Genomic DNA, 14,156 nt, shown 5'->3' on the forward strand with positions numbered 1-14,156 from the left:
GTGCTACTTAGGTAGCTCCCGAGTGTTATGCTAGTTAACACTTTGCACTACTCTACGAAGCTAAAAAACCCCCAAAATGATTATCTGAATGATTTATTTCTAGGTAATTGTTTCTTTACACGATGACTACATACAACCTATATTTACAAGTCTAAAATAATAACAAAAGCTAACCAAAATAGGATTGTCAAACCTATTGCAAACTCTCTACATGTTGTGCAAAATATGAATAAAAACAAAAGACATGAACATTACATCGAATCTCATGTGTACAATCTTAGATCCCCATCCCATTAGAACTTTAAAGTTGATGTATTTCTGATGGAATAAACTCAACCTATAGTAGAAATAAATAAGAAAAATCGAGCAAATTACGATGAATGCTTAAACAATCCAAACTAGTGGACCCAGCAACCTGGCGCGATCCAATACCTCTCCATCCGGATTGGTCCGTGAGATGAACTTAGGCACCCAACAACGAATGCAATACGGGTGTGGTCATGCGATCATCTCAACATATCGGATTGCATCGAAACTCCATAATTAAACGTACTTAGGCGAGAGTGGCACTGATCCTGTACAAGTCAAGCTATGACTATCTCTAGAAAGATATATGAATGCTTAAACAATCCAAACTAGTGGACGTCGACGATCATTTATCTCATTGCATTGCATCATGATAAATTATGTTCCAGAAAGAGCTACTTATGACACATATCACAATCGTCATTGCATTGCATCATGAGAAAGAGCTACCTATGAAACAACACATCACAATATAAGATCACCACTGGGGTAAATGACACGATGTGCTCGGCACAAGATCAATATCACCGGATATTAGATGATACAAACTCTATACCATTTCTTTCTCGATAAAAATCTCAATAAAAATCAAGACACATCAATGTATCGAGTGATTTCAAGCCCTGACGGACGACTAATACAACATGAACTAATAGGATGCAGACGATACAAACCCGAGGCCTGACTGATGACTAAGACAATACAAACATGAAATTGTGTACTTCGGATTTATCAAGCAAATGGATTTGTTATCCCATTATATTAGATTCACAAAATACACAACATATGATACTACTGGAGATGCAAATCTAATTCAAAAAAGGCATTTAGTTTATATTAATTTTCACGTCTTAAACTCTTATCAGGAAACATGATGCGACCTGCATTAGTTCAATTTGTATTAACGCTATTGTTAAAATTTAAGAAAAAAAGTAATTGGCACAACAAGATCTGGCTTGATAGCAGCTCAAGCTTCAGTCATCGAGCCAAAAGGAAGCCCCACAGAGGCCTACAAACTATATATGTGGTGACACATTAACATAATTCATAGTAGTCCAAAATATAACACAGATGAGAAAAGGATACTATGAACAGGCAAAACCAAGTAATAAAAGACAAGGCAAAACTTTCCTTCGAATTAAAATGCATTTGATGCAAACTTGTGCTAAAGTATCGCAGTAGTGGCTGCATAGACAAGCTAAGAAGTTACCTTTATAGACAGCAGTGACTGCTGCAGAGCACACACAGTTCATCATCTTTTAATTCCTGATCAATAATAAAAAAATACTAATTAACAAACTACTAAGATGTCAGCTTACATAGCATATACTTCGCTGTTAAATGGCCCTCCAATTGCATCATCGATATGAAGTTGAACCAGAGCATGCTACATATAACTATCTGAAAAAAGAGAAAATTGTAAGCACACATCCAATTGGAGGTAATACTGAACAATGACCGATGCAACCTAACCACTGAAAAATATAGAATGGAATTGTTTGGATGTCTTCTTAAACATCATAATTGGTTATAAATTACATTAAACAGCTTCATGTTCAGAAGCAACTAATCACCAATAAAGACATCTTGAGAAACTGCAATTTCTGTTGTTACATCTAATAGAGAATAACATACTCAAATGCTATATAATGAAAGTTGATAAGAGATTCCAACCATGAATTGTATGACCCATCAGCTAGGCCAATGCAGCACAGGCTGCGTCAATCTATTTACTTATTGTTTTGATCCATATCAATATATTACTTAAGGTGAATTCTTACCACTTCTGCTGATTTAGGAAATTATTATAATAGGTGCATCAGGGAGATGGAAGGTATAACCATTTCATACAAATCGCTTCAACATGGACCGATTTGTCATTCTGCAGCTTTGCGATTATAAAGCTTTATGAAACTACAAAATTTGATTAGTTATTACTCAGCATGACTGTTGTTTCCGAAGAGCATCATGAAAGGCTATTATATCATGCAAACAAATAATTAATATTTTAAAGGATAAAAGGAAAATCACCATATAACATTCAAGTTCCAGTACATGATTTGTTTAGACATTAAAACACACTAATGAACCTGACACAAGTTATATCCTCAAGTGCCATGTAGACAAAAGTCAACTGTAGTACGAATGTGTACATTACAAACATAATGTACAAGAAAAAATTCAATAATTTATATTCTCAAGAATTTCTGACAGGTGATTGAGGAGATTCAGTACATAAGACTTAAGAGCAGATACCAACAAGAATACTGTTGTTAAAGTTTGAATGTAAATAAGCAAATATGGTGCTTCAGTCAAAAAGTGTGATTAGGGGGTCAGTATGGCAGATGGTCAAGTAAGCAAAACAAATATGCTGACTATGGGAACAGAATTTCCGATGCAGAATAAAGGACATGTGCGATAAATAGAACTAAATTACAAGTACAAACATGTACATATCAGAAAAGGAAGAAAAGAGGATCACACACAGACACAGGAAAAGACAAAAGTTCCCTTGAGTAGAATATTCAGTTTTTATATGAACCAGGCCAACTACAACATGTGAGGTACATGACCACAAGAAGACACAAATATGTACATGTGTGAAAATATTGTACGATGAAATCCCAGAATGTTCCTAAACCCCATAATCAACCATTTTGTTAATCCACTATCTGCATTCAATGACAAAGATACAATAATTCTGATCTTTGACTATGATCCAGCCAGATATCATTTGAAGAATGAAGCCAAATCATTTCATGAATATGAAAATATTAGCATTAATTAATTGAAACTTGGCAACCGGATCCTTGATGATGAAACCATTAAACAGTTTGATCAAATGGACAAGCAATTTAGCTGATGGTAAAACAACAGACAAATCAAGATCAAGTTTTAGTCACATTACAGTTAGAGACAATTGGAAGGGTCAACCATTCAGAAACAGATTTCATCAGTGATATAACCAAATATCCACTATCCGCAATGCAACAAGTCTAGAAGAGGCTTCAGTTGAAAGAGGAAGCTGAGAAAGCATATTCTCTACCTTGGTTGTACGGGCTTAAATAGGAGCTAAATACATTAAATTTTGACCATCAAAGTGTCAAAAAGGATCTACATCATTTCAGATCTCAAAGCAAATAATTCCAGTGATCCAAATCTTATGTTAGAGTGCATCCAAATTCCAAAAAAATAATCAACTTTTGTGTCTGAACAAGCAGATGTGAAACATGGGTGAATGGGTGAGAACTTGTAAATTGTGGAATTTGAGTCCTAGAATTTGGAGGGAATGATTTAAAGATTAGGACTTAAAACCTGGAATTTTAAGGGTGATTGGCCCAAATTCCTACAAAATTTCCATGCTAAATACACTACGGAAAATAAATGAGGAAAGGATTTGAAAAGTTGAATAGGATAAGCTATTGAAATTCTTACGTGGCCAAAAATACAGAGCTTCATAATAAATCGCTATGTATTCCCCATACCAAATGAGACATTAGTATATGTTCTTTGCTTATGATATTGTTCAAATTGAGAATCATTACTTTTTAAACTTGATAAGTAGCTTAAACTACTGAAAACATGCAAACCTTACGGATATTGTATTTAAATCCATAATCTACAGTTATCTTCTAAATTCCCTGACAAAAAAACTAAAGAAAAACAACACATCTTTGGAGTTGTTGTCATATGACTGATTGGTTCACATGCCGAAACAAAATGATTAGAACCTCTCATAAACAAAGCCACAAGTATTAGCAAAACATATGCAACCAAAAAGAAAAGAAACTGAACTTTTACCAACATATAGAGAACAATAGGATTAAAGAGAAGGAATTCATATCTCTCACCAGTGTCTGACCGCTTGACACGCTTGATCTTCGCAAGCTGCAGTTGTGAATCCACGAAGATCTGCATTTTCTGGAACTCCAGCGCCTTAGCAAACTCCATCCGCTGCTTTTCCAGCTCCATCATCTGCTTCTGCTTTGACTCTTCCACCCTCTCGTAAATCTCTGCAAACCTCGTGATCGCCTTAGCCAGTTCCCGAATCCCGTTGCCCTCTCCTTCCCTCCCTCTCTTCAGCCCTCTTCCGAGCTTTGAAGATGACCTTGAGAGCGAATCGGAACCCTCCACCTCCTCCTCCTCCTCATCCTCGTCGTCCTCTGCGGCCGCTGCGGCTGCCGCAGCGGCCGCGCGTCTAAAGAACGGGTTGTCCACAGGGAACTCGCTGGCGACCTGCCGTTTCTCCCTCCGTTCCGCCGAGCGCACAGCGGCGGCGGCAGGCAAGGGCGTGCCCCTGCGGTGGAAAGGGAGCGGCAAGGCGAGAGGCGGCGAGGCGGGGGCTTTCTTTACGGCAGGGGCCGAGGCGGATCCGATGAGGGCATCGAGGCGGGAGAAGAAGGGCCACTGGCTCTCCGCACCGCCGGAGGTGATCCGAGCCTTCTCGACCTTGTACTTCTTCTTGAGGGTGTCGATCCGGTTCTTGCACTGGACGTCGGTGCGGGGCGGGCGGCGACCGGCACCCCGGCGGGAGTTGACGGAATCGGCTACCTCCTGCCAGTCCTTCTGCCGGAGGTTCCCGCGGTTCAGCTCGATGTAGCGGTCGCCCCAGGCGTCCACCAGGGCCGACGTCTCCCCCTCGCTCCAGCAGTCCTCGCGGTACGGCATCGCCGGATTCGGCGGCCTCGACGGCGCCACCTCTCTCCCCTCCATCTCCCGATCCAATTCCAAATTCCCTTCTCCTATCCCTCTCTCTCTCTCTCTCTCCCTCACTCCGTCTGCGTCTTATTTAATCGCCGTCGTTAGGGTTAGGGTTAAGGTCAGGGTCGGACGGACGGACGGACGGACCGAGAGAAAGGGATGGGCCGGGTGTGGGGTAGGTGGAAAAGAGCGGCGACAGGCGCCGGCTGATAAGGGGGGCCGGGGCACGTGAGGGTCACGTGAATGTGCGCCGGGGATCGACGCGTGCGCCGACGTTGGGGGGACCCACCGGAACGGAGCATCGCCGCCGTTGGTTTCAGGGTCGCAGGGATCAGACCGCCGGGGGAGGGAGAGAGAGAGAGAGAGAGAACGAGTTCGAAGGCGCGTAAAATTTGTGGATAACAGTAATGTTTTCGTCCGTCACAACGTGAGCGGTGGCGCCGAGTCGGATAACGAAAAGGAAAGGGTCTCCGGAACGCAGTTCCTATATTACCCCTACAGGATCAGACCAGACTAATCCGGTCGTGGTGGAGGGGTTAAGGGTAAAATGAGCATTTCACTTCCTTTTGTGCTTTCGAACTCCGCGAAAAAGTGGACCGCAATTCGCTGCTGAAAGCGTCGTCCAACGGGATTCCTACGTGGCGATAAAATTCGGCCCCCACTGTGGGACCCAAATATGACCGCATTCAGAACGCAGGGAATGGCGCAATGTTAACAGTCATTAACATTATCTAATCTGAGTTAATTCAATTTATATAGATTAAATTCCCAAAATTTTAAGTCTTACAGAAATATTTTGCGTATATATATTCAGAATAAATAGAAAAATATCTGATTTGAAAGGGACATTTTATGCAGATGGTGCCTTTACTTTGGAACCTCTTGTACGAGATCCGGATATAATGGATCCATGTCTCCCGCGATCATAAATGCTACCTTCGGTTGGTGTCTCCTTCCTTCGCTCTCTTTTTCCCTCTCCGCATTTTAGCCCTGGTCGAGGGTGAAGCATCGATTGGAAACAACCTTATCCGCGAATAGCGACCGGGGAGGCGATCTCGATGGCCGGGAACGGTCCGATCTCGCAGGACTGGGAGCCCGTCGTGCTCCGCAAGAAGGCGCCCACCGCCGCCGCCAAGAAGGACGAGAAGGCCGTCAACGCCGCCCGCCGCAGCGGCGCCGATATCGAGACCACCAGAAAGTGTAGGACGTGGGATTTTCTCCCTTGGATTCTGATGTTATTGTCGTCTGGGAATATTTTTTTGACCTTATTGATCGGAGTTCGTTCATTCATGGGGTTGTTTGTGTGTCTTTTGCAGCCAATGCTGGCACGAACAAAGCTGCCTCTAGCAGCACTTCTTTGAACACAAGGAAGCTGGACGAGGAAACCGAGAATCTTTCCCGTGAGTGGTCGATGTTTTTGTTTTCTGATGATGATTTCTTCGTTATTCTTTCTGCGTTTATGTTTAATTTGTTAATAGTTCAATACTTCTCGTGTCATTATTATGTTACTAATTGGTGCCAGAATATAAAGAATCTATTAAGAAGATAAAATTCACATCTCTAAATTTGATTTAGATTGTCGTCAACTGTGGCTGCGCCCTCATCAACTTCTCTAGGTATCTTGACCTGAAATGGTTAGGTTAAATCAGTCCCAATGTGGACCACAATGATTTGTTGTTTCATGAGACCTTTGGGTTGAGTTTGGTTCGGCCATATGTTTCCTTGATGCTATCACTCGAAGACCCCCATTTTTTCCTGAAGATAATGTAAAACATGGTTTAGTCCATTTTGGCACAGTCGGATTTGACTGACCAGTTGCATGGGTGTGATCCAAGTCGATAAATCTTGACTCACTAGAGGGTTGTTTTGGGTTGAGCATATGTCTGTTCTCATCTCATATTTATGCCAAATATACTCTCACCCCCAACAGTGATGTATTAAATATTAGTGCAAAATTTCAACTATGTAATTGTTTATAAAAAAATGAAACCCTGCATGCTAATCAAAATTCTTGTCTCTCCATGATCGACTGAAACAATGTTTCAAGTGTTCAAAAGAAACATATAGAAGCACTCATTAGATGAGGTAAATTGAGTTATGATTTGAGATGCAAGAACAGATAGAGGAGGGCCTCAGAAAGCTATGTTAGAGGCCATAGGATATGATTTGGTCCCTCTTAGTTTGACTGGTGATATTGCTGTTACCAGCGATAAATGTTGGCAAGAGGTCCATTTACACATTAAGGCTTGTTATTGTCATTGGAATGGATGTTCTTATTGGACAACCAATGTTCAAATTATGTCATTTTATCACTGACTATCAACAGATAGATAGTTCTTATTTTCTGTTCAGTTCTCCATTATGTGCTTTTTCCCAGCTGCCTCATTGAAAGTAGTCCTAGCGAATTAGGTTTGACAGAATATCTCTACTTAATTGCAATTTATCTGCTCAAGTTAATGATATTATTCAGTTAATTATGCACATTCATTATCACGATGGTTCTATATGCTTCTTTTCTTGTTATGACATGATCCTCATCTCTGCATCTCTATCAAGATGAGCGAGTGTCAACTGAACTGAAGAAGAATATCATGCAAGCTCGTCTGGACAAGAAGTTAACACAGGCCCAACTTGCACAGGTAATCTCTCTTTCGTTTGGCTCTTTGTTTGAATTGTTATGTCCATATCAGTGCTAAGTGACCCATAATGTCTCACAGCTGATTAATGAGAAGCCCCAGGTGATTCAAGAATATGAGTCAGGAAATGCCATTCCGAATCAACAGATAGTTACCAAACTTGAAAGGGTGCTCGGGGTGAAGCTTCGAGGTAAAAAGTAGAGAACATCGTGAGTGCATGATATGGATATTTCATATGTGTAGTTGTGGTCAGCATGTGCATGTGAAATCTGCTGCCAAGGCATTTTTAGCTCTTTTTGTGTGTTTAATTTGAAATCCTATGGATACCTATAAGACTAATTGCTATGGCCGAAATCCTAAGAAAATAACATAAAACTAAGCTACTTCAGATGTTTGGATATGCATATGGGATTCCAAAACCGTAAAGTTCATAGTTAAAAGCCTTGTAACCTTGTTGGTCTGTATGATATTTTGAAGCACCTCCATTTGTTCAGGTTGTGTTAGTATCAATTTTTGTTTGCTCTTTATTTATAGAAATCAAAAGCTTGAGAATTGGTGTATGTTGTTTATAGGTACTTGCAAAAACTTCAAATTCTTCTGCAATTTATAAAATTTCAAGAAGCTTTTACTTCTATAATTTGTTGCTAAACATTTCTATTTCCATGATATTTTTTGCGAAAAAGTAGGTTTATATGATTCTCTAATGAGTGCCTGATTGTTTTATAGGAAAATATTGGATTCTTGTTTAATGATGATAAATATAACAAATCTACAAGTAAATTCATTATGAAGATGTTTCCTTTTTTTTCTTTACTAAACATTTTTATTTTTATTTTTCTTCTTTTGAAGCTGACACTTTATCCATGCGTGCACTCAACAAACTTTCCAAATTATTCTCTGTATTAACTAGTTTAATTAGCAATGATTTTGCTCTTGGTAAGAAGGTCTTGGATAAGAAAAGAATATGTTTCGACTTTGTTCGCGACATACCGGCCAGTATTGGAACAAAAGATTTCCATTTCAACGCTCCAAGAATGGGGTACATTGTCTGATGGCCATATTTGCCACAAAATTAGGTATGTTGTAGGGAAAAGTAGGAAGGTTAAACAGAAGAAGCTACCAAAGACCATTCCTTTGCATGAGAGGATCATGCCATACTACTAGACATGTTCCAAGGAAAAGTAGGAAGGCATGTTCTGTTGCCCATTGCTTGCTTGGCTACTTGATATGGTGTTTGAAATAGAAAACACTTGCCTCAGTTTGATACTTTAAAAGTGGTAAAGGTTTACTCCACTAATAGTTAATTAAAAAAAAATTCTTTAATTTTAATTCTCGAAGCTTTGTTCTTCTCAATCCAACTTCTTTCTCTCTTATTGAGTTTTTTTTTTTTTTGAGAGAGAGAGAGATTGAAGAATTAGATGCAATTATTTAATATTCCCCTTTTTCAGGGCTTTAAATTCATCTTGGGATTATCTAAATGTAAAATTTAGGATTAGCATATGTATTCTTATGAATTCTATTACTCATGTGTCCCATCATGTGTTCGAAAGCATAAATCACTAAAAATCTATGTGAAAATTCAAAACCTTAAAATATCTTTCACTCCATTGGAATGTCTTTTTATTTTCTCCTCCAATGACAACTGTATAGAAAAAAGAACTACATAGAGATATACTGTATCTTTTGTCTTACTCATCTTGTTGTAGGTGATACAACCTACAACAAAGTCCTTTTTCCACTAAATAAGTGGATGATCCCGTTGTTCAAGCTTTGTTTGATCAATTCAAATTTGTAGATATAATATCTTTTAAAAAGAAAAAAACGTAGAAAGGCATTTTGGCCGTTGTTTTTATTTTTTTAAAAATTTATCGGGTTCAAATAGTATATTTATCATCACCAATTTTAATGTGTATGTATATAAACAATAGTTAGTGGATATCAGTGTTTTTTTTATTTTATTTTGAGGAATATTTTATATATAATTTAGAGGGACAAATATTCGGAACAGTTACACACGATTTTTTCCAAAGAAAAAGACCATTAAGGGTCGGTCCCACCATGTCATTAGCTCGGTAAAACTAAGGGTGACCAAAGAGATGGTCTATTTTCTTCTTCTTATTACTACTATTATCTCAACTCGCTCGACCCTGTGGCCCGACTCGGCTGCCATCCTGCGAGAGGCCGAACTCCCGCAACCCGATCTCAAGGTCTGCCGCCGCCACCAAGAGGTCCACCGCCTGCACCGGCTCCAGTATGTCCACCACCTCCCGCAGCGTCCGCAGCCGCAGCTCGTCCGCCCTCTCCATCACCCGCCTCAGCTCGCCCACCTTCCCCTCCAGCTCCGCGTCCGAGCGCGGGAACGGCTCCGCCAGACCCTCCTGCACCGCCGCCATCTCCGCACTGATCTCCAGTTCCCCCCGTATTGTCCGCCGCTGGAGCTCGTCGATCCGGCCCAGCTGCGCCGAGCTAAGGTCGCCCAGGTCGCCCGAGTGCACGCCCAGGAGGAGGTCCGGCAGCTGCGACTCGAACCGGAGGCTCGACTCGGAGTAGAGGAGGTGGATGAGTGCGTTGGGGCGCCACCCAGCGACCCAGTGGGCGGCACGCTCCAGCGCGGTGGCCCATGGCGCGGCGTATGCGCGGACCGGGTCGGACCGTGCGGCGGTGGACCGGGCGCGGAAGAAGCACTCGTACAGCGCGATGGCCCGGTCGACGAGAGCGCGGTCCGCGTCCCCGCGGGCGCAGCGGAGATCGCGCCGCAGGCGGCTGAGCTCGCGCGGCCACACCGCCACGAAGATGAACTCGTCCGAGTCCATGGTCGGCGAGTTGTGAGGGATCGAGCAAGGCCCTACTTATAGCGGCCCCAAAAGCTCCACAAACAAAAACGATCCTTCTTGCCCTACATTTTTTCTATCGATCCGAAACCACACCTGCCTCGTGAGTCGTGGAATCCCATGTGGGCCATGCCTCTGTCTCAAGTCATGATTCAGGTGCTATACTGAGTGAGGACGAACGAGTAGACAAACTGTTGCTGGCTATAAACACACTTCCTCCGTACTACCCGTTTACCCGAATTGCTGCTGGAGTCGATGTGGCCTCAAAAGCGGGTCCCGTACGGGCCCACGGCACTGCATCGTCACAAGCCAGGTACGAACGAGAGTAACAGCGCAAAAGGGTAGGGAAAGTATTGGTGGCGGGGGTGCCGATGCCAAGCTCAAGGTGAGAGTTGACATGGCGAGTGCTGGGAAGGGAAGCAACAGCTGTGAGCCGAAACTCAACTCGACGACGATCATTACAGCTGTTATCGCCTTGGTATCGTTACTTGAGAATTCTGGTTTGATCTAGAAGGCACGAGTTTATCAAAAGAATCCACATGCCACGTTGATCTTCCTTCCAAACTCGTGCCTTCTGGATCAAATCAGATATAGAAGAGTTGGGAAAGTTCCTTTCTATGCACCGTTTGTTTAGAAGGAAGAGTTAGGGAACTCAAGTTATGTTGTCGGACTTTAATGCGTGCGTGCGTGCGGGTCTTCCCCTAGTCGTAGTTGAGAATGCCAGTGGGCGGAAGGCGAGGAGTAGACTTTATTAGTCTTTTTTTAGGGGTTGAGACAGAAAGAGGTCGATGGATTGTTCTACTATTGATGACTACATAGGGTTAATAGGAATTGTATATCCCTTTGCTTAGGTGGCTTTCACAACGTAGATGACGGAGTGAGTTAACAGTGCTATTATTTTCCTATCAACAGCTCACTTTAGTTATCGAGATAAAAGAAAAAAAAAATTATCTACCTCGGTCTAAGCTTTTCTTTTCGCTTCTCTTGGGGTTCGAGTCTTCTCCTTCTTTCACCACGATTATTTTCGCTAAATAAAAAGGATAAAAAAAGCTAAGGATCTATTTTACGTCTTTTTCCTCCACCAAAGAAGAAATCCCTTTCTTTAAAGGAGTGAATATGCAAGACCAAATGATTTTTCATTATCTTTTGTTTTATTTGAAGTTTATTAAGCTCACATCATAATATACTTAAGTGTCGAGTGGGGGTTATCACTTAATACCTGAAACCAAATTTTCTTTTTTAACCTATCTTCTAGATAATTCTCGAAATATCCAACCAAATTTTCTTTTAAAATCTCATCCTTTTATTCATAAATCCAAAATTTAGATATTAGAATATTATTTATTTATTTATTTATTTATAAAAAAATATATGACGTATGTAAATTTCAAATTCAAAACCTTACGATAAACTATCGAGATCTTTACTAACTAAGCTAGTTGACATCTTTGAAAAATATATCAATTGATGTTTCGAGTTAAACTTTGGTAAGTGGATCTGGTACACTATCATCAGGCCAAAGTTTAAGATGTATATAAAGACTTAGTTAAAATAAATAAATAAATAAGAAGTATTATTTATAAAAATGTTCATATTCTATACAAGCATAAGTCACTCCTAATTCCATGCTGTAAGGCTGTGCACATATGCACAAAAGCTAACTACTCAGAATAAGACCACAAAGATGGAGCAACACAATCTGGGTCGATCCGAAGAGAGTATGATGAAGCCTTACTAGGTCTTGTCGATACACAATTAATATGATTGCAATGATTTCGATCGCTGAAGAAATCACAGCATGAAATGAACAACTCTCAAAAGCTTGACACCTCTTCTTGATGGAGAGAGAGAGAGACAATAGAGAGAGTAATTGTGGCACATCATTGGCTTTTGGCTTAATAGAGTCACAAATAGCGGTATTATCCACCAGGGAGAATGACTGGCAGAACACTGAGAAAAGCCCTCTTCATCTCTAAATGTCTCACTGGTCGAATGGCGATACAGCTTCTGAGATGCATGCACGGTATGAACAGATAAACCTGAAAACATGATAGAAGAAGATCATTCACTGAGATAGAACAAAGAAGTAATTGAGGAAATGCTCTTGAAGCACAACGATTAGCATTTCAATTAACTTTTAATATCTTTGTTCAGGTCAAAAAACTCCAATGAGATATTTGTTGCCCACTGTCATTCTATCAAGATCAGTGAAAGGCATGAAGTCTAAAACGATGATAGGAATGCTGGTATGATAAAGGCATGAATCTAATAAATACTTGGAATGTCTAAGGACGTCAAACAATTTGTGCATCTACTAAGAGATCATGAGATAGTCTGAAAGCAAAAAGTAGAGCACGAATAACTATAATTCAAGTTACGAAAAAATATCCAAAATCCTGACATCAATAAATATAAACTCTTTTTCGAGAAATTTAAAGATCCAATATATGATGTGTTTACTAAAAGGGCGTTTGGCCAGTCATAGAACTTCGACCAATGCAGGGTTTGTAGAGGTGCAATATACACCGTATTTTCCCTGCAAACAGAGGTTATATTCATGATGCTAATGCTTGACGCTAAATCGTAAAGCAGCAATTCAAAATCCTGTAGGAATGCTGTGTGATAAAGTTATGCATCTAACAAATAACTAGAATGTCAAGGATGTCAAACAATCTGTGCACCTACTAAGAGATTACGAGATAGTCTAAAGGCAAAAACTAGAGCACTGATAACTAATAGAAGTTATGAGAAAAACTATTCAAAATCCTGACATCCATAAATATAGTCTCTTTTTCAAGCAATCTAAAGATCCAGTATATGATGTGTTTAATAAAAGGGCTTTCGGGCGGTCGTAGAACTTCTACCAATGCAGGGTCTGTAGAGGTGCAATATACACAGTAATTTCTCCGCAAACAGAAAGGTTTATGTTCACAATTCTAATGCTCGAAGCTAGATCATAAATCAGCAATTCACCATGGTGCCAAAGTTCATCGTCGAGTATTGCGAGTACTATTTGACACGATAGATTTCATAGAAAAATTCATGCGGAACTTTTGGAGACATATTATTCCTAATGGTGATTTACAGGGACGAACAACATTCAATCAACAAAATATTCAAGTTGAAATCAATGGAAATGTATTCTAATCCAAAAGGAAGGATACCTCAACAGCCAGAAAACTACAAATAGATAATGCAAATTGTCACTTGGTTAACTCATGCATTCTTAAATCTATCAAAAATCTACAAACTTTAGAGAACTTTCATTTAGAAGTTGATTTGGGGAGATTCACTAGCAAAAGAAAAAATCAACTGGAGGTAAAGATTTGTAATTTTGTTGTATGTAATTTGATATAGAAATTGCTCATCAACACTTATTAACACTTGACAACAAGGAATAAATCATCTAAATGACAGTAAATGATAGGATAAATCATGGGATGAAAAAGAGGAATTTGCTTTCCAATCTTACCAATTGTTGCTGGAAGAAGTTTTGCCGACAGAAGGTGACTCAAATACGAGGTGGAGCAACCTGGGCTTCAGCTCCTTGTTGCAGAATTCCATATACACCTCTCCATCCCCTGCTTTCTTGGTGACCTCTATGACTACGATCGATGAAATAAGCTCGAACACCTCTACTGCAATTGTCAATGGCCCATGTTCCCCCTCTCTCGTACCTGCT

The 14,156-nt window shown here is 40.4% G+C and overlaps 3 protein-coding genes and 1 long non-coding RNA gene across 5 annotated transcripts in view; 1 reads left to right on the top strand and 3 right to left on the bottom strand.

The window, feature by feature from the left end:
* Positions 1-1,415: 1,415 nt before the first annotated feature.
* Positions 1,416-5,384, bottom strand: LOC135612842 (trihelix transcription factor ENAP1-like). Of its 2 annotated transcripts, none has more exons than XM_065109598.1 (2): positions 4,158-5,384; positions 1,416-1,703 (listed from the first exon to the last, which is right to left on the bottom strand). In XM_065109598.1, exons 1-2 carry the CDS (start codon positions 5,017-5,019, stop codon positions 1,609-1,611), a joined length of 957 nt encoding a protein of 318 aa, XP_064965670.1. In that variant the 5' UTR covers positions 5,020-5,384; the 3' UTR covers positions 1,416-1,608. The 2 variants fall into 2 exon arrangements, with proteins under 2 accessions (XP_064965670.1, XP_064965724.1); XM_065109652.1 differs by having other exon boundaries at positions 1,416-1,707; positions 4,158-5,375.
* Positions 5,385-5,933: 549 nt separating this feature from the next.
* LOC103988481 (multiprotein-bridging factor 1b) lies at positions 5,934-8,203 on the top strand. Its single transcript, XM_009407007.3, has 4 exons — positions 5,934-6,207; positions 6,324-6,407; positions 7,564-7,646; positions 7,725-8,203. The coding sequence occupies exons 1-4, from the start codon at positions 6,066-6,068 to the stop codon at positions 7,842-7,844; spliced, it is 429 nt and encodes a 142-aa protein (XP_009405282.2). The 5' UTR covers positions 5,934-6,065; the 3' UTR covers positions 7,845-8,203.
* A 1,372-nt stretch (positions 8,204-9,575) lies between these two features.
* Positions 9,576-10,456, bottom strand: LOC135642567 (protein DOG1-like 2). The gene has a single exon (XM_065179402.1). It carries the CDS (start codon positions 10,454-10,456, stop codon positions 9,776-9,778), a length of 681 nt encoding a protein of 226 aa, XP_065035474.1. The 3' UTR covers positions 9,576-9,775.
* Positions 10,457-12,020: 1,564 nt separating this feature from the next.
* Positions 12,021-14,156, bottom strand: part of LOC103989715 (uncharacterized) — a 2,597-nt gene continuing 461 nt past the window's right edge. The window contains exons 1-2 of the long non-coding RNA XR_010515389.1: positions 13,947-14,156; positions 12,021-12,513 (exon numbers count right to left, since the gene is read on the bottom strand). The exon at positions 13,947-14,156 is cut by the window's right edge and continues 461 nt beyond it. This is a non-coding gene — a long non-coding RNA (uncharacterized LOC103989715). The remainder of the gene's footprint in view (positions 12,514-13,946) is intronic.

The sequence above is a fragment of the Musa acuminata genome, chromosome BXJ1-1 (assembly GCF_036884655.1).
Source record: "Musa acuminata AAA Group cultivar baxijiao chromosome BXJ1-1, Cavendish_Baxijiao_AAA, whole genome shotgun sequence".
Classification (NCBI taxonomy): Eukaryota; Viridiplantae; Streptophyta; class Magnoliopsida; order Zingiberales; family Musaceae; genus Musa; species Musa acuminata.

Coding starts and splice junctions, on each gene's coding strand:
- LOC135612842 (XM_065109598.1), bottom strand. CDS start 5,019: ATGGAGGGGAGAGAGGTGGCGCCGTCGAGGCCGCCGAATCCGGCGATG. Junction 1,704..4,157: donor TGTCAAGCGGTCAGACACTG/GTGAGAGATATG, acceptor TTTTTCAGATAG/TTATATGTAGCATGCTCTGG.
- LOC103988481 (XM_009407007.3), top strand. CDS start 6,066: ATGGCCGGGAACGGTCCGATCTCGCAGGACTGGGAGCCCGTCGTGCTC. Junction 6,208..6,323: donor TATCGAGACCACCAGAAAGT/GTAGGACGTGGG, acceptor TGTCTTTTGCAG/CCAATGCTGGCACGAACAAA. Junction 7,647..7,724: donor CACAGGCCCAACTTGCACAG/GTAATCTCTCTT, acceptor AATGTCTCACAG/CTGATTAATGAGAAGCCCCA.
- LOC135642567 (XM_065179402.1), bottom strand. CDS start 10,456: ATGGACTCGGACGAGTTCATCTTCGTGGCGGTGTGGCCGCGCGAGCTC.